Source organism: Camelus bactrianus, chromosome 23 (assembly GCF_048773025.1).
Source record: "Camelus bactrianus isolate YW-2024 breed Bactrian camel chromosome 23, ASM4877302v1, whole genome shotgun sequence".
Classification (NCBI taxonomy): domain Eukaryota; kingdom Metazoa; phylum Chordata; class Mammalia; order Artiodactyla; family Camelidae; genus Camelus; species Camelus bactrianus.
The window spans coordinates 10,271,730-10,294,691 of record NC_133561.1 but is presented as its reverse complement, the minus strand read 5'-3'; the positions used below and the strand labels follow the sequence as shown (position 1 = coordinate 10,294,691).

Sequence of the window (22,962 nt, the reverse complement as noted above, 5' to 3'; positions counted from 1 at the left end):
GGGAAGTCCGAAGCCCACATCCCAGGCTTGCCTTTGCTGATATTAGAAAATTTCACTCTAAAGATACTTATGACCCAGTCGTTCTTTCCATCTTTGTCTTCTCTTTACACTTCTCAAGCTGTAACTTGACTGTAGACGGGCTGAGATTTGCTCTTGCCTATTTCTCCAGATTCAGCCATTAACTCCCTCTTTCATACCAGCTTTCCTTAATATTTTCCATGCCTCTAAGGCTTTATAGAGTTTCCCCCAAAGTCCTCATGTTCGCTGAAGACAAGCTCAAGCATCATACTCTTTGTGAAACCTTCCTTAATCCCTTTGAATCAAATTTTGTCTTGTAAATAACTCTTTATCACTTACCACACCTCATTTCAGTTTCTTAAAAAAAATCTTTTTCATCAACTAGAATTTAATGTCAGGTACTGGTTTATTAGCAGTTTTGCTTCTTTACTGTGTAGCAGAGAACTCAGCAAATGTTAATATTCTGTAGATGCATATTTAAAAAATGACGATTGGATGCTCAAAAAATGACTCTGCCCTCTTGCCTCCACACCTATGTTAAAACATCTCCCTTGCCACGAATAAACCTTTCACCTCGATAGCCCTCATCCAGACTCTCAAAATATTTACTAAGTAATGTAGGCACCATGTGATGCCCTGGGGTAGAAGGATGAATCAGACATGGTTCCCAATTGCAGGAACCAGTTGCATTCTACTGAACCCAGGTTAAATCCCCCCAGCTGTGTAGGAACTTTGGTTACCAGCCCAGCCTAAAGGGAGCCCTGTCCGCCTCCAACGTTCATAATTCTGGTTGAGTGTATTACTATTACTAATCAAATCAATAGCCATTAATTATTTAATATGGTACTCTTGAGCTGGTACTTGATTTTCATGTATGTTCTTGAGCTATTATTTGATTCTCCCTGTATGATGTGTCTGTTAAGACACATACATTTCATATCTCCAACTAAACTGGAAACTCTTCGAGAACAAAGATTGTTTTTCTTAAATTTTGCCAGTTTCAATACATTAAGCAAAATGTCTCACACACAGGATGATCTCTATAGTACACATTGAGTTATTGGGATACCTGGTAGCATGAAGGCTGGGCCAGGTGGTGGTGGTGGGAGAACGTCTTACAGAACTATCATAAGTTTCCTCTGCTTCCTGAGCTGGAGAAATTTCTGCGAGACAAGAGCACTGTGTGTCTGGGGCAGTGCTGTTAGGTGATCTGAAGGGCGAGTGGAAACCTTGGAACTCTGAAGGCTACAGGATGGTGTTTCAGAAAATTGACTCTGTGGGCTACTTTATAGCAGATCTGTCCAGTTTCTAGCTTCCGTTACTGGTCTAAGCCTTTAAACTTAAGAAGTATTTTAAACAAAGCCCCTTGTGTTTCTTTCACTCATGTCAAAAACCCATTCACTTTTATGGCTCTGATAATATCATCACATTGATCCCCTAGTATCCAATTTTGGGTTGACAACATTATCTTTTTATGTTAAAGCATTTTGCATAAACTTAAAATTCACTGTATATTGATTAGTGGGAGTACAGGCTTGAGTTTCCAAGTATGGGTTGGCATTCACGATGGGATACATTTAAAACCAAGTGGCTGGGACCATCCCAAGACATTGCTGTGTATAATTCCCTGACTGCACTCACTGCATCATAAATAATAATGAAAGTAAATGTACGTTTATCAGAAAGAGTCAACAAACCCTGCGCGCTGATTTGCTGATTGCACTTGTCTCCCCAGGCGTCAAGGCCAGCTTTCGAACCACGGTGCCTGAAGGTCTGATCGTCTTTGCGGCATCACCTGGCAGTCAGGAAGAGTACTTCGCTCTCCAGCTGAAGAACGGCCGTCCTTATTTTCTTTTTGATCCTCAGGTAAATAAGTAATCATAAGAGCCATGAGAGTTGATATTGTAAAGAGTTTACCGGGTACCAAGTGCTTATGTTTTCACGGTGGATCCTCACCAGGAACTTAGAGGTAAGTAGCTCTTATTACCCCCACCGGACCAAGAAGGAAAATGAAACTTACAAAAGTGATGAGACTTGCCCGAAGCTAAGATAACAGAGCTTTAAACCGCAGGGTCTGACTGAGAATCGTCGTGCTTGACAACCATCTGCTACCTCATAATGAGGATTCGAACTTATAAACACATTTGAATAGATCTGTTTTTATTTTCCTTGAGCGCAAAATTGTCTTTATCTTCCCTCTTTTCCCTTTTTCCTTCCTTGCTTCCTTCCTTTCCCTACTTTCCTTCCTCCCTCCCTCCTTTGTTTCTTTTTTCTTTATTTCCTTCCTTCCTTCCTTCTTTACCCCACCCTCTTTCTCTCTTTCTTTTTCTTTCTTCCCCAGCAAATATTTAAATGCCTATCAAGTGCTATTGTGTTGGATATTGCAGACTACAATAATTTTAAAATTAAATATGACCGTACCCTTGTGAAACAATGTGGGTAAGATACAGTAAAAAATACTAATAATAATAATTTAAAATAGTCATGAATGTTACAAAGAGAAGTACAAGATGGTGTATATTATGAGAGAAGAAACTAAAGGGCCTTTCTTTCCTGAGTTGTCTCTCTTCTCTGAAAATGTGATATTTAACTGAGATACACAACAAGGAGGAAAAGTTGGCCAGGACAAGGCTGTTTGTCCACACAGGAAGACATGTGTCTGAAGTGGGGCAGGCCAGAGGAAACACGGACGGGAGATGAGGGAAGGGGCTGTAATAAAATTCTCAGGCAGAGCAAATGGCACATGTTAAGTGCCTGTGTTAGACAAGAATGTGGACTATTCACTACATTAAGAGGCTTCTAATATGGCCATAGAATAGAGGACAAAGAAAACAATGGTGGGTTGAAAAGCTGGGTAGAGGCTAAGTAATTTAGGGCCTTATAAGCAAATGTGAGAATTTACATTTTCATCTAAGGACAATGGGAAGCTGTTGAATAGTTGTCTTCACTTCAGCTAAGTGAATATCAGTATGCATTTGACGTTAGGCACTGCCTTGGGCCTCTGAGTATTTGACGAGTAAGACTATGTAAAAGATTTTTCTCAGGTTTTCAATTTAAAACTGCTGATCTAAGACATGAATCATGTTTGCCAAATAAATGTTTTACATTATACCGGTAAAGCAGGCACAGCGTTCCCTGGCTAGATCTAAGGGCTCATGGGCCGGAGCTTCACATACCCTGGAGATCCACTCACCTTAGGGAGGAAAGGCGGGGCCTGCTGGACCAAGTGTGTCTGAGCATCGTCCCAGGCTCCCTGCAGAAGACCTCAAGGGGGCAGACTGAGTCCTTCCTGTTTCAGGAAGCTAGTAGAGCCAAGAGTTGGCAACTGGGGAGACCAGGGTAAGAGAGGTTTACTTCTGGTGTTTTGACAGTAGCCTGAGAACCCCCCAGCCTGTAGGTCCTCAGGCACAAGGACTCCTGTGTGTCCTCTAAAATGGCAACTTCTTAAGGGATGCCAATAGTTGGGCAGTGAGTAAGCAGAAAAGAAATAGCATCAAACCTGAGAGATCCAGCATCCAGAGAGAAAGGAATAAGGAGCAGCTGCTTCAGAAAGCAAGGCAGATGGTATCTGGAAAGCAACAACAAAAACAGCACACTGGCGTTGATTCAGTTACAGAACTGAAAATAGTATTTTTCATTTGAATCCTTTAAGTAGATTAGTTAGAGGAGAGACTGTTGAGCCTCAGGTTAGAAGGTCAAAATAAAAAAAAAATATGAAAAGATAAAAATGAAAGCGGCTACTAATAGTATTAAGAAATCCAAAAGGGAATAAAAAATATGCACAAGAAAAGTAAGGATGAGAGAAAAGAATGGAATATAAAATAGGAGAGAATATCTGATTTAAGAAAGAATCAATTATAAATTTATTAAAAGGACTCTTCCAATTCCAGGAAAAATTAAGCAAAATTAGTGCTTCTACAAGACCTCTGTGTGACAGCCATTACTCTGTGTTCTCTATACATAAACAGACACACACGAACTCACTTAAATATCACAACTCTATAGGTAGGTTATCATTATTCCCATTTTTCAGGTGAAAATCTGAGTCAAGATTAAATTAATTTTCCCAGAGTCATCCTGCTGATCTGTGACCAAGCTTTCCAACATGAAAGAACAATGCCTGTTGCTACCCAGAGGCTAGGTTAACATACCATCCAGGCACCATGTTGGAAGGAAAGATTTCAGCAAGGCTTCTAAGCAAAAGCAAAAAGTAAAGAACCTGAAATATGAAGGAGAAGCAGTGGTGAATAATAAACAGAGAGATATTAAATTCAACCTAAGTATTTAATGCCAGAGTGACTAGAAATGTGTTCAACAGGGCGAGAGAATCTTTGACGTGGAAGAGACATACAGCAAAGGAAAATAAACTAATCATTGGTGCTGTTACTGAGTTGAAAGAAGGGGAAAAATCAGTGACTTAAAAGTTTCTAAAGGTATCAGTTTAGTGGAGAAGGCAATAAGGTCATACTGGTGTCTTTTTCATAAATTAGACAAAAATGTTTGATTTTAAATGTTATGACTAAAGAAATTAATTACTAATAGAAAGAAAATATTCCAAGAACAATGAACAAGGTGGAAAAAAAGACTAAATGCTAAATTGTAAGTATTGCAAAAAAAAAAAAAAAAAAAAAAAGAAAAGGAAACAGTCCAGTAAAATAGAAGAATGACAATGAGAAAAAATTTCTAATCTGGTTTGGCTTTTCCCACTTCAGCCTGTTACTGTTTGGGTAGATGGAGACAAATCTTGATCATATAACCATTTATTCATAGAACTTCAGCAGTATACAAAGTGGGTCCTTGTGGATTATCTCATTTTGCTCTTGAAGTATCCATTCTTCCCTGCTTTGGCCAAAGTGGCTTAACTAGGGGGACACAGTGACTGAGTAAGAGAATTGGCACTGAATTTAGTTTATTTGTATACTAATATGATTATTTTTAAATTACTGTTCCTGAATCCATTCTAAGTAATTAAATTTTGAGTTGTAGAAAGAGCATTTTGTAGGAATTTAAAGTTACTGTCTATCTAACACATAGTTTCAAAATACCTAAGGTCATCGTTTACTTTATTCTTTTTAAAATATTTTAATAAACTTGACTAATGAGTTAACTTACATAACAGTGTAATCCTACATAGAGGCTAGAGGGCTAAGAATTTACTTGGCTTTCCTTCCAACTATCCAATTCATCCTATGCAAAAATACTTGGGGGAAGCGAAAAGATTCTTTATAACATTTAAAATTGGATATATGTTTGCATATTATAAACTGAACACTCGGAATCATCAAGAGTCAGTGAAGAAAAGTTACTCCACTTTTTAATTGCTGTATTTTTTGGTAAGTCTCTAATAATTAGCTGTAGTCTTCCCATTCTTTCATAGATTAATTTCAATTTGGATATGCTTGATCAGATGATACTTTATTGATCGGTAATGACTTGTGGTTATCATTTAAATGTTTTATGTTCAGTGACATTAACAAGGAATCCACATAACATTCTGATTTCACTTAGGAAACTGTGTAGGTACAAGCTATCAAAAAATTCTGAATAATATCTGTTTAACATGTCTGAAAATACAAACTGCATCAGATGACAACAGAATTGATCACAGAATTATTCTTTCAACATCGGTGGAGAAAAATAATCTTAAAATGATCATCAAAGGATAATATGCTAAGTTCCTCTGAGTATGAAGGAAATTTGGCATGCTGACACTGTATATTATGTTCTTGAATTTGTCTCCAGTAAATGCGATTTCTGATGTAGAGAACTATTAATGCTTCAGATTGTTGCCAAACATAATATGAAGAACCACTTACTCAGACACCTGATCTTTAGAATGCAGCATCGTTTGTAACAATTTTAACGCTAACTAAGTACACTTTGATGAGACAGCATTTAATAAAATGCTCATTAATTTCATCATTAGCAAGGGTATGCTAAGAAGTAAGCCAGTTTCTTATGTCACGCCCAATTAGCATCCCATGCTAGTAATCCCATTAGTATTGTTGAATTCACTAATGGAAAAACTAATGGGCATGCTACCAGGGCACATTAATTGGGCACGACACCAGTTCTGGTTTTAATTATTAAACTACGATAATGAAATGTGTGTTTGTAAAATATTAAAATGTTCAAATAGGGTTGAAGAAAATAAAAGAATGTGTAGAAAGATGAGATATAAGGAAAGTCAACCTACAAAGATTCAAGAACCAGAAAATGGACTTGCCAGAATGATCATCTTTCTAGCTGATCAAGCCATCTATGAAAGTTGAGATATTGTCCACGTGCGAAGCAACCCACTCATACTCATGGGAAATTAAAAGCTGGTTTTTGGTAGTATGAAATTCTGTATGTCATACAGGTTGTCATGCTCTGTGTGAGGCCTGACAGAAGACAAGTGCATAGAATGGACATAATATATTGCCGAAGCTATTTTAGAGAAATATAAACAGAAATGTTTTATTAAAGATAGTATGATTAACATTGCACTTTTTGTGATATAAATATTCAACATGTTACATCAGATAATTATCTTTTTTTTTTCCTTTTTAGAAACCAGTATACCCAAATTAGCAGAGTTTGGTGAGACTTTGCCAGTAACTCAAAAACATACTTCAGAATATTTTATCCAATCTTATTTTTGATTTTTTAAAATTTTGATCGGTACTGGAGTAACTTATGACTAAGGAAATCAACTTTATTAACAAAGAAAGAGAAAAATTATTTTCATTTGGAAGATTTATAGTAATTTTTCTGGTTGTTTTTCTTTATTTGTGGGAGTAAACAATGGTGGTGACAAAGTTGAAATATCTTTTGCTTAGTCTTAACTGGCTCACTAACATTAAAAAGAGTGTCGTTGTGCTAACCATAATATACTGGGCTGTAAAGTGTTAAGATGAAAGGTTTCTCTTTTACTTGTCTTTCTCTGTTTCCTTACCCTCACCTCCTTCTGGCTAATTAACCTCGATTTTTCAGATCTGCCATTCCCTAGTCTTATCAATTTAGTAACCCATTTTTAAACTATGGTATTATCACCTTAGGTTTTAGATTACAAACCAATGAGTACTAAGTTTAACTGCAACACTTACGTTCAATGCATTCATAACTGACTGATTTTTTTTTAATATGAATCTTATTCCTTCTTCCTATTAGTAGTGTGGTGAAGTTAAGAGAATAACTAACTTGCCAGCCATTTCCCTATGTTTGGAACAATATTGTTTGAATAGTATATTACCAGTTTTAATTCTCTTTATTTATGTTTCTGCCCAAAAATGCAAAAACTAAAATGTTAGAATAGAAAATGTATTACCTTTCTGATGAGTCGTTACTCAAAATCCAAGTGTGCTTGTAAGAGATTCTCATTCCAGAGAGAAGTTCTTTTCTGATTTGAGCACTGTGTTGTTCACAGAAGGATGTCACAGAAACGCCAGAATGATGTCAGACATCAACTTTTTTGTGTTCTGTTTGAAACGTGGGCGTGCTTGCATCAGGATTGTGTTGACATTTGTAAATTGGTTTTTAACAAATATACAAATATATATGTATGTGTGTGTAGATGTATATATTCATCACTGATTTTTTTCCCCACTTATTCTTTCCCTTAAGGAGTCTGCAGTGGAAATTACCACTGCTGACGACGATGGCAGACAATACAGTGATGGCAAGTGGCATGAGATAATTGCATTCAGGCATCAGGCTTCCGGCCAGATCACGCTCGACGGGCAGTACACAGGTAGGGTCTTCCTAGATGTATGTGAATGGCTCTGTTGCTATGCTGGTATTGCCATACTTCTCTGTTGTTTATATTTCTTCATCTTTTCTTTCACCTTTATCTCCATTCAGCTTCATCTAAATTGCTGTTCAATTTGCCCTTGGGGTGCTTCTAAAATGATGATGTCTTGGCAACTGTTTTCCCATCTCTGCAGGGAATAAAACAAAAATGAGAGCAAAGTCATCAGTAGCGATTTTGTAGCTTTTTCAGGTCTTTACATCCTGCGAATGTTTTTACTTGTGTTTTACTTGTGCTGTGCTTATGTTCTCTCTTATGTTCTTCTATTATGACCTCAGTTATATGCGTTTTAGAGATGAGGAAACTGAGGATCCAAAAAGGTAAGCAAATTTACACAGTTGGTAGGCAGCATTCTGGGCGCATATCCTTTCTTTGCGATTCTAAGTTTAGTGTTTTCATCCAACCCTGTCTGCCATTCTCATGTGATTGTAAAAGTTACAGTACTTGTATGATGATGCTGTTTTTATTAATTCATTCAGAAAAATGTGGAATTTTAATGAGCACCTACTACATGCCAGGTATTGCTCTAGGAACTCTAGAAACAAAAGGGAAACTTTACACTTTAGGTGGGAGAGGAGTAGGAGACAATAAATAAATATTGAACAAGTATCAGTTAGTGGTCTATTCTGGGAATGATAAAGCAAGGTAAGAGGGAAAGGGGTGTGTGTTTGTGTGTTGGGGAGATGCTTTGACTTTATAAAAGACTGTTAGAGAAGGCCTCTCCCATATAGTGACATCTGAGCGTAGATCTAAAGGGGGAAAGAGGGCAAACCAGGCAAATATCCAACAGAATGTTTCAAGCCAGGGGAACAGTAGGTGCCTGGGCCCTGAGGTGGGAGCATACCATACGTGGCATGTCAAGGACCAGGAAAGCCAGTGTGGGAAAGAGGGGTTGGAGGGGCTGGTGTTACACTGTGAAACCAGAGAGGCCACTAGAGCTGCATTACATAGGGCCTTGTGGGCTTTTACTTGAAAAGAGGGAAACCATTGGAGAATTTTGAGGGAGGGGTGATATGATAAGGCTTCTTTCTTTAAAAAGAACACTCTGGCTGCTCTTGTGGGGATACATTTTAAAGGGAACAAGGATGGAAGTGTTGACCTTAAACAAATACACTGCCAGTTGTTCCTCCATCCAAGATGGGTTTATTTGGGATCAGCAGAGAATTGCAATTTGAGGTCTGCGCCCATGATGAGACACATGCTAGTTCCCACACAGCAAGAAAAAGATAACTCTGAGGGGAAAAGGAAGTTGGGAGGGCTGTAGTAGACAGAGAGCCCATGGCTTTTCATTGGCTGAGTCCTTGCCAGTAAAGAGGAGGAGTCTTTCTTCCTGTTGGGCTCTGCCATCATTGTGGGTTGTGAGAGCTCCTCCTGCTGGTCTCCCAAATCTATTTCAGTTGAAGTTTCTGTTTATTAATTTTTTACATTTCCCCCTTTTGATCAAGATCTTTCTCTAAAAGCATCACTAATCAAGAGTCAGATTCTCTGGTTTCAATGGTTTTCTTGTCCCTCAATGCCAGGAAGGACCTTTCCTGGGTGTAGTGTCTCACGTTGGAGGGGAAGTGCACAGATTGGAAACCTATTGAGATCACATTTGAGTAACAAGGAGAGGTAGGAGGGAGCAGTCTCAGACACTTTTATCTAAAGTCCATATGTTATCAAGATCATAGACACTGGAGATCATCTGAAGCATTATGTCATTGTCAAAGGTTTGTCAGTAAACTTCCTACAGACCTGATCGAAATGTCTTCAGAAATCTGCCTCATCAGGTGTGGTCTGCTTAAATTCTGGGAAATTTTTTCTTTCAGATCCCCAGATTTTGTGAGGTCCCCTCAAATTTGGTACTTTCTTTAGGTATGTCATGTGAATCCAAGAATCTATTCCTTGGATTTTGGCAGCACAAGGGTTGGTTAGCTATACCTGGGGCCTCTTTAATGAGGCTGTAGAAAGCTCTTCTGGAGGTGTTTTTTCCAGTAGATAAAATCTCCAGTTTGTAAGGCATGATGCTTCAGGTCCTCATCTCCTGAGAGTGCACTATGAAAAAACTATTCTACCAAAACATGGTTATTTTTAATAGGGGAAGTTTGGCCTTTGCAACATTGGAGTATCCCCCTCCCCCCTTTTTTCCCCACAGTTGTAGTTCAAAAAAAGCAGGATCCAAGTGTGTTGCGTGTCCTGTGACTATTTTAAAGGGTGAGGATTTTTGAGTTCAAAAAAGTGTGAATCTGAGATTTAGGTGGACCAAAGCAATGTTTTGGTCCCAAGTATTCATAGGGGCTCTAGAAATTTTGGCAACTGAGTCTTAGTAATGCCATTACTGTGATAGACTTAAGCCAGAGGATGGAGGGTGGTAAACACAGTGGAAGTGTTGTGAAACTGGCCAGATAGCACAGACTTGCTGAAGTACCTGGCCAGTAGAATAGGTTCCTCAGTCACTGTGAAGTCTACCTGGATTTATGAGTAGCCCTTGTTCTGATATCAGATGCCCTAAATATCAAACCTGGTATGGGGCAAACTGCAATTTTTCTTGGGCAACCTTATGTCCCTTTAAGGCTAAAAGCTTTAGCAAGTCAGTGCTGTCTTCCTGTGAGGAGGCTTGAGGAGGAGATCAAAGAAGCAGATCACTCACATATGTAACAAAGTAGACCCCCTGGGAACTTTATACCATCCAGATCAACCGTCAGGATTTACAAGAACTAAGAAGAACTCTCAGTTAAGCCCTGAGGCATTACTGTCCAGGTGGATTTTCTTCCCAAGCGAAGGGAAAAAGGTGGTGGCTAGCTTCGTCGGCTGGAATACTAAAGAATGCATAACTCAGTTGCAGTAAAGATGTTAGAACGTATGAGTGTTAGGAACAACAGAGTACCAAGGGATAATGATGTTTTTTTATTTAGGGGTCCTGGACAAACCTCCACCCTCAGCCCTTAGGTTTTCTCACAGGTAAAACAGCATCATTACAGGAACTGGCACAAAGGGTGATGAGGCCTTGAGCCTTGTAATCTTGTATTATGGGCTTTAGATCTTGAAGGACTTCTTATAAGGAATTGATTAATTCTGAGAAGAGGTTTTGAAGGATCTGCTTGAATCTTGATGAGGGGGGTACACTGAATTTTGCCAATATTGGTTAGAGAGTTTGCCCATAAGGAAGGTGGTAACTAATTCAATACAAACAAATGATCAGTGTTTACAAAACCAGCTCTAGGTCTATCAGAGACAGAACAAATGAAAGATGGGTCATTTATCTCACCTGGCGGTCATTTTTCTGGCTACTGTCAAATTCTAGAATTATTTCCCTCTTTTGGGAGAAAGAAATTCTGGCATGATACTTCTCTAAGAAGTCTTTAAGAAGCATAGGGGCAGAGGAACTAAGGAGAAAAAGGAGTGTCTGTCTCCAAGGGCCTAAAGGAAAGGGAATAGGTTCAGAGATAGAAACCTCTTGAGGTTCATTAGAGATCCCACTATTTGAACCGTTTTAGTACTCAGAGGCCCGGGCTGCTTTATAGTAGTGGGGTGGAGCACTGAGTGCGTGACTCTGGTGTCAGTTAGGACTGGAAGAGATTCAGTGCCAGTCTGGAGAAATGTTTCTACGAGATGATTAAGACGGGGGTTGGGAAGGGCCCCTGTAGGTCCTCAGAGACCTGTCACTGAGTAGTGGGAGGATGTTAGAAAGGTTAGAGGGCTGAAGACGCCAAAAGCCCTTAAATTTGTAACAGTCTCTTTTCCAGTATCCTGGTTATTTGCAATAATAGCAGAAACTAGGAGGATTTCAGTTTCGTTTAGGAGGCTTCATTTGCTGGAATTGAAGTTAAAGAATTGTGGTGGTCTTCTTTCTAGGTGGCTCATCTAGAGTGTGAGAGAGCAGTTTTGACAGTGTAACCAAATCTGGAGTGCACAGAGTTTTCCATTCCATCATGATCCTTTTTACTAGAAACAAAAGGTCCCAGTTCAGCCCATTAATAAGCATGGAATTAAGAGCTACTCAGGTGGAATCAACATCTGAAGGAAGGTTGGAATTTTCTTTAAAAATAGTCTGAAATCATTTGTAATAGTAATCAGTAGGTTCATCAGATTTTTGTGTGCAAGTCTGAATTCTGTTCCAAGCAGCAGGCTTTGGAAAAGCCCTAGGAATTGCTCATGGAATTCCCCTAGTGCTTGCTCAAGCCTGATCATGTGACAGGCTAGAGGGCTGATCTGGCTGTTATTCTAGAGACTTTTTAGGATTTTTCCAATTAGCTGTTCTCATCCACTGCTGACCTTTACCAATAAGGGTATGAACTAAGTCAGAGAAATCAAGTTGATAAGTTTGAGTGACTATATTAAATTCCTCAGCAAATCTGTGAGGATCATCAGTTACTTTGGGAAAATCCTTCTCTGTGGCTCACAGTTCAGCTTTAGTACAGAGAATATAAGAAATTAAGGGTTTAGCTTCTGAATCCTTAGAAGGCTTAAATTTTGAAGGGACAGGTACTGATAAGTTCAGAGGGCAACAGCAGGGGGAGGGAGAGACTGAGAAAAGGAGAAGTTTGCTGAGAGAATTAGTGTGGGGGAACTGTGGGTGTAGAGGAGGCAGAAGCATGTAAAAGTGTTACAGGAGAGTAGGTTCTTGTGTCAGTGCAGAAAGAATTCAGAGAGGAGACCCAGCAGTCAAGAAAGTACAGTGAGGACTTACTAAGTTACAGATAGTAACACTGTCAGTGCGAGAGTGAGCAGACCCAGGTGAGTGGCTGCTGAGTTTCTTTGGGAAGCTGGTTACGTAGAGTGTAAAAAGGAGTAAGAGGAATTTTCATTGGTAAGGGAGGAGCTTGGGGGGCGTATTCTCTGATTTTCATCCCGGCTCCACTTTCCTGGGGGAGGAGGGATCTCCATCCTTATTTAGTCTGGATTGGAAGTGTCATGCCATCAGTGCATGATGGGTGCTTCTAATCTGCAAGGCTAATTGTATTGTAATGAGGGCATAATGAGCAAAAGGTTACATTCAGACACCAGAGATTCCTGCCTTTTCCCACCTTTCTTTGTCTCCAGGACACTTGTCACCCCAAAATGGGTGATTTCTTACCAGTCCTGAGCTTCCTGTTTTCCTCTGTCTGCCCAAGGACCCCTGTTGTTCACAAGTGTGTGATTTCCTGCCATTTGGCTTGTGCCCCCCTTTCTCTGCTTATATCTAACTATCTGCCTGCTCTAAAAGAAGGAAGGGCAGAAGATGAGGCCAGAGGAGTCTGGCCATGAGGAGCTGAGAGAGAGAGAGACAAGGTGGTACCAGAGGTGGAGCCTGAGACAGAGAAGGAGAGCCCAAGGCACTGGGAGCCTCTTTGTCTTTTTAATGATATGTTTGCCTTAGTTAACCTTAAAATCTTATCTTGCAGAGGGGCAATTTTAGGCTCCTGATAGCATTTGGAAGCCTCAAAATGCTAAACAAAATAGGCATACCATCCAGACTGGGTAAGTTTTGAGCCATTGTAGTCCAGTTTAGTTTTAAGGAAATTAAATTTGGGGATTCCAAATATTCTCCATAATGGCCTTTGATATTCTTAATTGCCTTAGGTTGAGTTGATCTGTTTAGTTAGAAATGCGTATTAGGAAGGACTGAAATTTTTAAGCGTAAAATCGGCCAGAGTCCTGGTGGTGGGGGCAGGGGGAAAGTGGGGTCCCTCAAAATACTTAGATAACTGGGGTCCCATCCCAAATCCCAAAGGTCTGTCTACAGAGTAAAAGAATAGTTTTTAAACAGCTCCAATAGTTCAGTTCAAGCAGCTTGTAATGCAAACAGCCTTTCAACTAATATCAGCCAGGTCCAAGGAAACAGCTTGGTCCTGGGGGAGCCAGGACCAAAGGCTTTTCAGTCAGTTTCCAGAGAACAACCTGTATTCCAAAGGATGGGCTGAAGGCTGAAAACCTGGCACTGTTTCAGTCAAGCAGCCTGTATTCCTGAAGAAATGGACCAGTGGCTTCTCAGCCAGTCTTGGTTGAAACAGTCTGATCTCAAAACCAGAATGAAATGCCCAGTACATAATACCCAGGTGCAGAACCAGGCCTTACCCAGAAAGACAAAACCCATAAGCAGACTTTGAACGAAGCCTGGAGAGCTTCAAATGCAAAGAGGATGTGAGCTCAGATCCAGGAGAAAGATGTATCTTCAAGCACCAGGGTTGATAAGAAAAGCAGCGAGCACGTGGGCTCAGTTGTGAGGACTGCTCCTGTTTGCTCACTAGCCATGGGGCATTCAGGGGTCTTCTCTGGTCCCCGAGGTCTCCACCAAAATGTTGACCTAAAACAGACTGTCAGATGTTTGCCCAGTAAAGATAGGTTGACTTGGGGTCAGCAGAGAATCACAATTCAGGGTCTATAACTGTGGCAAGCCAAATGCAAGTCCCGCATGGCAAGGAAAGGAGGTCTGTAGATAACAGACTGTCCACGGCTTTTCATTAGCTGAGTCCTTGTCAGGAGGGAAGAGTCTTCCTTCTTCGTGTTGGGTTTGCCTTCATCACAGGGTGTGAGAGTTCCCCCTTCTGGTGTCCCAACTCCATTTAACTGAGATTTCTGTTTATTAATTTGTTACAGAAGCATGGAGAACAGCTAATAAGCTTCTGCAATAATTCTAAAATATTCCAAACAAGAAATGTTGGTTTCTTGAACCAGGAAAGTAATTGTGGATATGACGAGAGATCTGAATGTGTTGTAAATATTAAATGAAAAGGATTTGATTGAGGTAGAGGAGAAGTAGGTGAACTCACCCCTGCTGGCCAAATGTAGCTCATGCTTGTTTTTACAAAGTTGTATTGGAGACAACTACACCCGTTTGTTATGTATTTTCAATGGCTGTTTGAGGTGATATGGTTTATCTACAAAGCCAGAAATACGCATTACTTTGCTCTTTGTAGAAGAGTTGAGCATGACTGCTAGATTTGGGGCCTGAGTGCCTGAGGAACGTAACTGCATAACTAAGATGGGCAAGATAGTAGGAAAAGCAGATTCAGGGAGAGATGTCCAGGGTTCAGTTTGAACATGTGAAGTCTTAGACATCTATGAGGCATCCAAGTGGGAATATCAAGCAGACACCTGGACACAAGTCTGAGTTCAGGGAAGAGTTCCAGACTAGGGATAGAAATTGGGAGTCACCAGCCAAGGATGGAATTTAAAGCCAAGGGACCAGATGTAAGTAGGGCTAATTACAGTGGTTGAAAAAAAATGCCCCTCCTCTCAAAGAGTGGTGGAGTTAGATAGAAATTTTAACAGGAGATTTGCATCGTGTTGCCACACAGAGACCCAGGCTCCCTCTGATCTTCGGCCATACTGATTTGCACAGATGCTCAGCTCTCTCTTCATCCTGCCAGAGGATGCAGGGCGTCTGTGTAGGTGGAGAGAGGATCTGAGGATGGAGGAAGTCTGGGTCATTCCAGTATCAAGCGACTGAGGAAGAACCAGTGAAAAAAAGTAACCAATAAGAGGTGTCCAGTGAAGGGCTTAATCACTTGTTAAATTAGTAGAAATAGATTATCCTGCTGAAGTTGGAATTCTCATCTCCTTTTCTCTCCATAGGTTCCTGGGCCACCCCGAATGGTAGTACTGTTATTGGAGAGAACACGGGAGTGTTTGTAGGAGGGCTGCCGCAGGGCTATACCATCCTCAGGAAGGATTCTGGTGAGTTTGAGCAAGGTACAGAATGTATACGTTGTCATCAACATTCAGAGGATATTCAAGGTACATTATTTTAAACTATGGATAATAATATTCTTTTCTATCACATGCTGTATTTCCTTTATCAGTATGTCAACAATTTCCTTTAGGTCTCTTCTGAAGGAACCACGTCTGACTTGCATTTATGTTCTTAGTGCTCCGTTCTTGATACATAAAAGGAGTTCATTAAACTTTTGCTAAAATAAATTATATTAATTTCAAGTATGTTATTTGGGGATCAAAAGAAATAAACATTTTTTGGTGAATTTCGAAGAGGGATATATTTAAATCCTTAAGACTGATTATAGTTACCTTGTCAGAAATACCCATAGAGAAGATAGGGTTTTCATTCAGCTGCTTTAGGCTGGTGGATTAATCCCTTAAAAACACACACACACATACACACACACACACGGGGTGGGGGTGAGATTGAAAGAGAGAAAGCCTTTGTCCTAGTTTTTGTCCATCAAGCACACTTCTTGGCTTGGGTACATCCAAATATCAGGAGGAAAATATCAAGTACACCTCCTGTAGAGGCCATCTCCCCATTATAAATATATAGGTTGACACTGTGCATATAAATTGACCTTGTAAAAATTTGATTGCGGGTGAATACCTTTCCTAAAATCAAGCCATGAACTCCAGAACTGAGAACCAAGCTTTGTACTGGCCTGTAAGGACATTGTTGTATGAAATGTGACCTCAGCCCACTTGCCTTCTCTCTCTCTGTCTCCCCTTCCCTCCCTCCCTCTCTCTCCTTTTATCTTGCTCTCTAATTCTCTCATTTTCTCACTTTCTCTCTTTCCCAACCCTCTAAGACCACCCTATTTGCTATGTTCATAGTCCCCATACCTGGTCTGGGAAATTCAGAAACTAATATTACATTAATTCCTAAAAAATGAAGGTAAATTATTGATTTACTTCTATAACAGACTGGTTCATAATGATGAAGGAACTAAATTATCAACTGTAGATTTCATAGCTACAGTTCCTTCAAATTGTACTTTGAAAACTTATAATTGCACTTTTATTTTTAAGACTGGTGGAAGCTGAAATCCCTCTGTTAGTTCAAAAGACAATATTCTTGGTAGTCCTGTAAAGCCACGATTTTTGCATAAACATCTGTTATTACCGGTACAATGAGTGTGAACCAGGGCTGAACATGACAGTTGTTACCACCAACCACAGCTGATGACGTAGTGCTTACATGAGTTATTAAGAGGTTTGTAGTAAATAGGCAGTGAGAGCTATTACCTGTTTCTTTGATTTTAATGGCACATTAAATTAATGGCTTGAAAAGAATTTCTCAAAATACGTATTTCTTGATATCTCTCAATTCCTACAGACATAGTCCAAAAGGGTTTTGTGGGCTGTCTCAAGGATGTGTATTTTATGAAGAATTATAATCCCTCTGCTACTTGGGAGCCTCTGGTTTGGCAGAGTTCTGAAGAGCAAATCAATGTGTATAACGACTGGGAGGGGTGCCCCACTTCATTACAAGAGGGAGCCCAGTTCCTAGGAGCAGGTAAGGTTCTGAAATAGACCTTGGACATTGCTTAACTTGTATGCTGTGTCCTTGGCATAATTTCATCTCCCCTGGTCTAATTATTTTGACCTCATGTGAACCTACTATCACAGAAATACCTCGTTATGCCAAGATGCCCATAAATATATTCTCAGTGTCTGAACAGATAATATAAATAGTAATACTCAGAGATGTATATTCATGGGTAAGATCTCTGGCAGTTTTTGGTTTACCTGTGTTAGTTTCATTCATGTCCATTTTATTTAGAATGCAGCTTTACTTAGATGTTTCAAAGAGCTTTTTTTGCCAGGTTAATCTACACAATATCTGTTTACTCCATTGTATAGACCGACAGTGTTCCTAAGAGTAAAATTTCAGCTAAGTAACAGGGTAAGTAGGTAACTAAGGAAAAGCTAGAGAATAAAACCGCCGTCATTGTCGAAGCTCCAAAGGAAGCAGCCTCCCGGGCATAGCCCCCAGCTACCGTCTCTAGCAGCCAGCCAGGGTGAAGGGTGGAAGGGAATGTGGCAGCTTGGCCAACATGACTTGTTTTTCAAATAAAAGCCCATATTTTCCTCCTACATTGAAATAAGTTGCTTAGATACTAAGTTGGTTAAACTACCTTCAGAACAGAAAGCTAAACGTTATCATACTCTGTATACTTTTTCTTTGCTCTTTTCTCATCACTGTCATTATTCAGTTTCTTTGAAGTCAGTGCAACTGCTTATTATTAATACTTGCATAAAACAGTAATAGTATTAATCATATCCATGATTTAGAGAGCAAATTGCTTCCTCTTAAAAGGCATGTCAAGTTCATTCTGCCACTTCTGTACGATTGCAGGGTGGATTTATTAACATTGATCTGCATGGTCTTTTGTGAGAGATAACCTCAACAACGGAACACATCCTGAGGTTGTCTGAGAACACGTTTACAAGGCTGGTGTTTTTGCTTTGCACATGCTAACATGTACATGTTCTTTTCTATAAAGGGTTCCTGGAACTTTATCCATACACGTTTCGTGGTGGAATGGACTTTGAGATTTCCCTTAAGTTCAGAACTGACCAATTGAATGGATTGCTTCTTTTCGTTTACAACAAGGATGGACCTGATTTTCTTGCTGTATGTTAATTAATTTACTTAAATTTACTTAAAATGTTAGATCCAACTTTCAAATCAACAACTCATGTGTTAACATTGTACCAAATTAGGGTTTCTTTCCAAATTCACTTTTGCTTTTTTTTCTCCCTCAAGTCACTTCTTTTACTTGCCTTTAATCGTGCAGTCAGATATCGTTGTCAAAAATAAATATGGTATTAAAATGTTAATTTTTTTAAAGTTATTTTAAAGAACTTATGTAGCGACAAGTGAAAATGATGACCATCTTCACCTCATTGTTCATATGTAGGCAAACAGGTGATCAAACACATGTCTCTGATTTTAGGCTTCTAGGATATTTTCAAATCAATGATTTTGTGCATTCCTAGATCATATAACATTAATTTTGTTGATTAGGTAAATGGAAATATATCCTTGATAGGATTGATTAAAATTTCAGCTTATTTAAAGTATTTATTTTTCCTCTTGTTTACTGTTGGCCTCCCCCACTGGAATGCAATCTCTGTGAACACAGGGACCTTGGCTGTCTTCTTTACAGTGCTAGTCTCAGTGCCTAATTCTTGGCACTTATTAAAGTACTTAGTAAATATTATTGGATGAATGAATGAATGAATGAATGAGTGAACATGTAAATGAATGCATGTTGTAGTGACCGTCACTAAGCATTCCTTAATCAGCTGCATGCCTCAGGTCTGTGGTGAACACAAAGCAGGTGTCATGTGGCCCTCCCTTTTAAGCAGCACATGCCTCTACTGGATACTCATGCATCTTGGCTATGCCCCCTCCAGCCCTCCATCTCCCTCCATTCATTGCCTTTGGAAATGCAATAAATTTCCACTGTGCTAAGTAATAATGTTAACTTGAAGTAAGTAAGCATTGATAAAATACATCTTAAAGAATCAAAACATTTAGACAAATATATATTGACTGTCTGCTGTGTGCTGAGCTTTCTTTTAGCTTCCAACACAACTGTAAAGGAAACAGATGGACCTTTGTAGAACTTACATTCTAGTCTTTCATGTCAAGGCCTTAGGTTTCTCCCAGGTTATCCTGTTAGCTTCAACATAAATAGCTGTCTCCTGGAACTTGACTGACTCAGAATCTTTCCCTGCTAAAATCCTGAATCTCAAAATACAACCCCACATCCTTCCAGCTCTTTCATTCTCTCTCATTGAGTTCACTAATGCATTGATACCATTGGCTACTAGCCCACTTTCTGTCTAACTTACTGCTCCCTACCTTGGACACCATAATACAGCTTGTCAACCTTTTTTTTTTCTCTCTCTCTCTTTTTTTTTTTTTTTTTTTTTGGCAAATACCTGACTTGTGTCTTCAATTCCACAGTCTTAGATCAATCAGTTTAGTCACCTGGCTTTTCAGTCTCAATTACTGAACATCACAGGAGAATGAATATAGGAATGAAGACTAGTGATGCTCTGAGTTTTGAGATCTCTAATTCCTTTATTCAACAGTATTTACTGTTTACAGGATCTGCTTAAAGTTTAGACATGGAGAGTGAAAGAAAAAGAGTTTCTCCACCTGGAAAACATCATCACTTGAATGTCTTCAGATAGTCTCTCACTTTCATGATGAAAATAAACATAATCTCTTCAACTTCCAAATTTTCTACTTACAAACTTTGTTTTCTATGAGCCAAGTGTGGTTTCATTCTCTCCAGTTCAGGGGAATAGAGATATAATTACCATGCTTCCAGCCAAATTCAGTAGTTCTACCTTTGCTCCAGATTCTGTCCCTGTCCTGAAGGAGCTTGTGCTGCAAATGATCCCGTCTTCTGAGGTCAAGCGTTCCCTCTCCATCGGCTCTTCTCTCTCAATGTATAAAATGGTTGAGCTTCATTCATCTTCATTTATTTTTCCTTTTGACTTTGAAACCTTCTCTGCTGTACCTCCCTTCCCTTCATAGTCAATTGCATTGAAAATAATTCCTCTGGTTATTTCTTTTTCCTCGTCACACTGAGTCCTTCATCTACTGCACACATGGCTCACACCCCTACCACATTCTACTGAAGAACAATTTTCTAAAGTTGCCAATGACCCCCACATTTTCAATCCTTATCTTACGTGATATTTCTCTGTTATCCTCTTTTTTTCCTTAAAATATTCTTCCCTACTGACTTTCCAAAATACTAGTTTCTCTTGATTTTCATTAAATCCTTCTGGCTTCTCCAGGTAGATCATTGTCACCCTCAAGAACTATGTCTGCTTTACCTTCCCTTTAAAACATTGATCTTGATGAAGGCTATATTCTCTTCCATTTCCTTTTTTATTCTTTTTGTACTGAGTAACCTTATTTATCTCGTCATGAACTTTGTCCATTTTACTGATCTATCTTTATGTTCAGCTGCCTCACGACAAGTTTCTTCTGGATATTTTACAGAGATTTCAAACTTAATATGTTTAAAATTGAATTTACCCCTCCTCCCCAACGACGACAACTTTTTTCTTTCTAATGCTTTCCACCTCGTGATGGGGGTAAAACATTCAAGCCAGAAGGAGGGTGGGGGTCCTAGACTTACTTTTCATCTGTCTGACACATTCACCTGTTTCCCTTTCTGCTGCGTTGCTTTTAAAAATACCTCTTAGATTGAGTTTTCACTGTCATTGTCATTGTCATTGTCATCTTTATTGTAATGGCTCTCCTCATTTTTTTTTTTTTCACAATTGTACTGATTCTTTAGTAGGTTTCTCTATTTCCAGTCCAGCTTTTAATTTCTGGTATCTAGGACCAGAAGGGTGAACTTTTAGTGCAAGATATTGGTGAAAAGAATACAGGCTTTGGCATCAGACAAACAAGAGAAAGATGAACTTTTTTTGCATATCACTCAAAACCCTCCAAAATTTTGCTTCTACATACCTGGCAGAACACTTTCTCTTTCCTCCATATGTATCCTTTTACCTAATTTCGTCCTTTTTTCTAGACATAATGTGCTTGTATATGTCCCGATGTCACTGAATGTGTTGATCTCCCTACTGGAGATTCTCCATGAATCTTACGTAGTTCACAAACCTTACTTCAAACCTTTCCCAATTCCCAGTGAACAAAGGGTACATCCTTTCTTTGTTCACATGGTACCTCATCCCCATCTTGTTTGTAATATTACCCCATATGTTTGTCTCTGCTATTAAGACTGTGATTCTTGATAACAGCTTATCATAATTATAGCAGCAGGTTCATGAAACATAGTAAGGGACTCTATTGAATGAAAGGATTTTAAAAAATTACTGTTTACCTGATATACTTCACAAAGATGATCTTTACATAGAAAAGTAATCATTTTTATCTGGCATTACCTAATTTGTTTCATTGACATGATCTTAAATTTTTAAGTATTCCTATGGCCACCAATTTGACTTGTAACAAAATAAGAACAGAGTAGGTAAAATAGTGATTTAGTAGAGTTTTGAAGAAAACCATATGGAGGCATTTCCTTGACCATGAAAATGTGGGTAAAATATGTTCATATTAGAAAAGAATCTGAAAGAATAGACATAGAAGCAGTTATGTGAGTTAGAGATTTACAAAAATAAAACTGAAATATTGAATCAAAATACATCTTACAAATTTGAAATTGAGTTCACCAACCAGTTAAAATAAGCTTAATCAGGCTTGACATTTCATTTTCCTATTGTCTTGTCATATTTTTCCCACAGATTAAATTGATATATGAAGTAGTATTTTCTCATTTTCTAAAAATTCAAATAAAAATAGAGTCATAGTTTAAACTGTTCTGTTCTCTTCTCGTTCAGTCACTTACGCTAGGGTTTAATCTTTTACCTATCTTGCATCAAAAAGAAAAAAAAAGTTTTTGCCTGTATAATATTGCATTACATTGTATAATCGTTACTGGGTATAAATTTGTTTGACTCAATACAACATTCTTGATGTCAATTATAAGCTTACAAAGTACTTCATTATATGTTACTCCACGTCTGCTTAGAATAAAGTGGGACATTTTTATAGAGTGCTTTCAGGGAAATTTCTTGCTTTTCTTCAAGAAGTTGACCTTCTGCTCTCTCTCAAACTGCCATTCTGCAGTCTTTTTATATACCTATTTTCTTTTTAATATGAAATACAGATGGAACTGAAGAGTGGAATATTGAGCATCCGGTTAAATACCAGTCTTACCTTTGCACAAGTGCATCTGTGGCTGGGGCTGTCCTATTGTGATGGAAAGTGGAACAAAGTGATGATTAAAAGAAAAGGTTCTGTCATATCAGCGAGCATGAATGAGCTGATGGAGCATGTGTTAGAGCCCAGAGCCCTGCCACTGATGGTGAATTCCCCGGTTTATGTGGGAGGAACCCCACAGGAGCTGCAGGACTTTTACCAACACCTGCATCTGGAAGAAGGTAAACTCCATCCAGAGGAATTCCCAAATCAGTGCAACCCTGGTCCTACCAGGTTTTGGTGGTTCTGTGTGTCAAGACAAAGCAGTAGAATCCGGCTGAAATCAACACCTACCTGCCCCTTTTGGGGGGAAGAATTTTAAGCTCTAAAAAAAAGTCACAAATCACTTCTTCAAATAGTTTTATATGTTGCTTGAAGAATATTCTCTCATATCTATTTATAATCAGCATTTATTCTAACATTCTTCAAGTATAATTGAAATATATACATATGTAAACATACACACATACATAAATGTCTTTCTATGTTTTTCTCGAAAACACATGGTTCTGATTCTTTTAAATGCTGATCATTATCTGTACGTACAGATTAAAAAATAAATTAGGTTGGTGTGCACAACCAGGAAAAATGGGCTTAAATTCCATGGGTTTTTTCCCTGATGTAAATGCTAATTGTCTCCATGCCTGTC

At 38.9% G+C, this 22,962-nt stretch overlaps 1 protein-coding gene across 1 annotated transcript in view; it reads left to right on the top strand.

The window, feature by feature from the left end:
* Positions 1-22,962, top strand: part of USH2A (usherin) — a 642,834-nt gene that overhangs the window by 239,011 nt on the left and 380,861 nt on the right. Inside the window, exons 21-26 of the mRNA XM_074351610.1 lie at positions 1,754-1,884; positions 7,624-7,750; positions 15,344-15,445; positions 16,827-17,006; positions 17,998-18,128; positions 22,222-22,495. Coding sequence (XP_074207711.1) covers positions 1,754-1,884; positions 7,624-7,750; positions 15,344-15,445; positions 16,827-17,006; positions 17,998-18,128; positions 22,222-22,495 — 945 coding nt within the window. The remainder of the gene's footprint in view (positions 1-1,753; positions 1,885-7,623; positions 7,751-15,343; positions 15,446-16,826; positions 17,007-17,997; positions 18,129-22,221; positions 22,496-22,962) is intronic.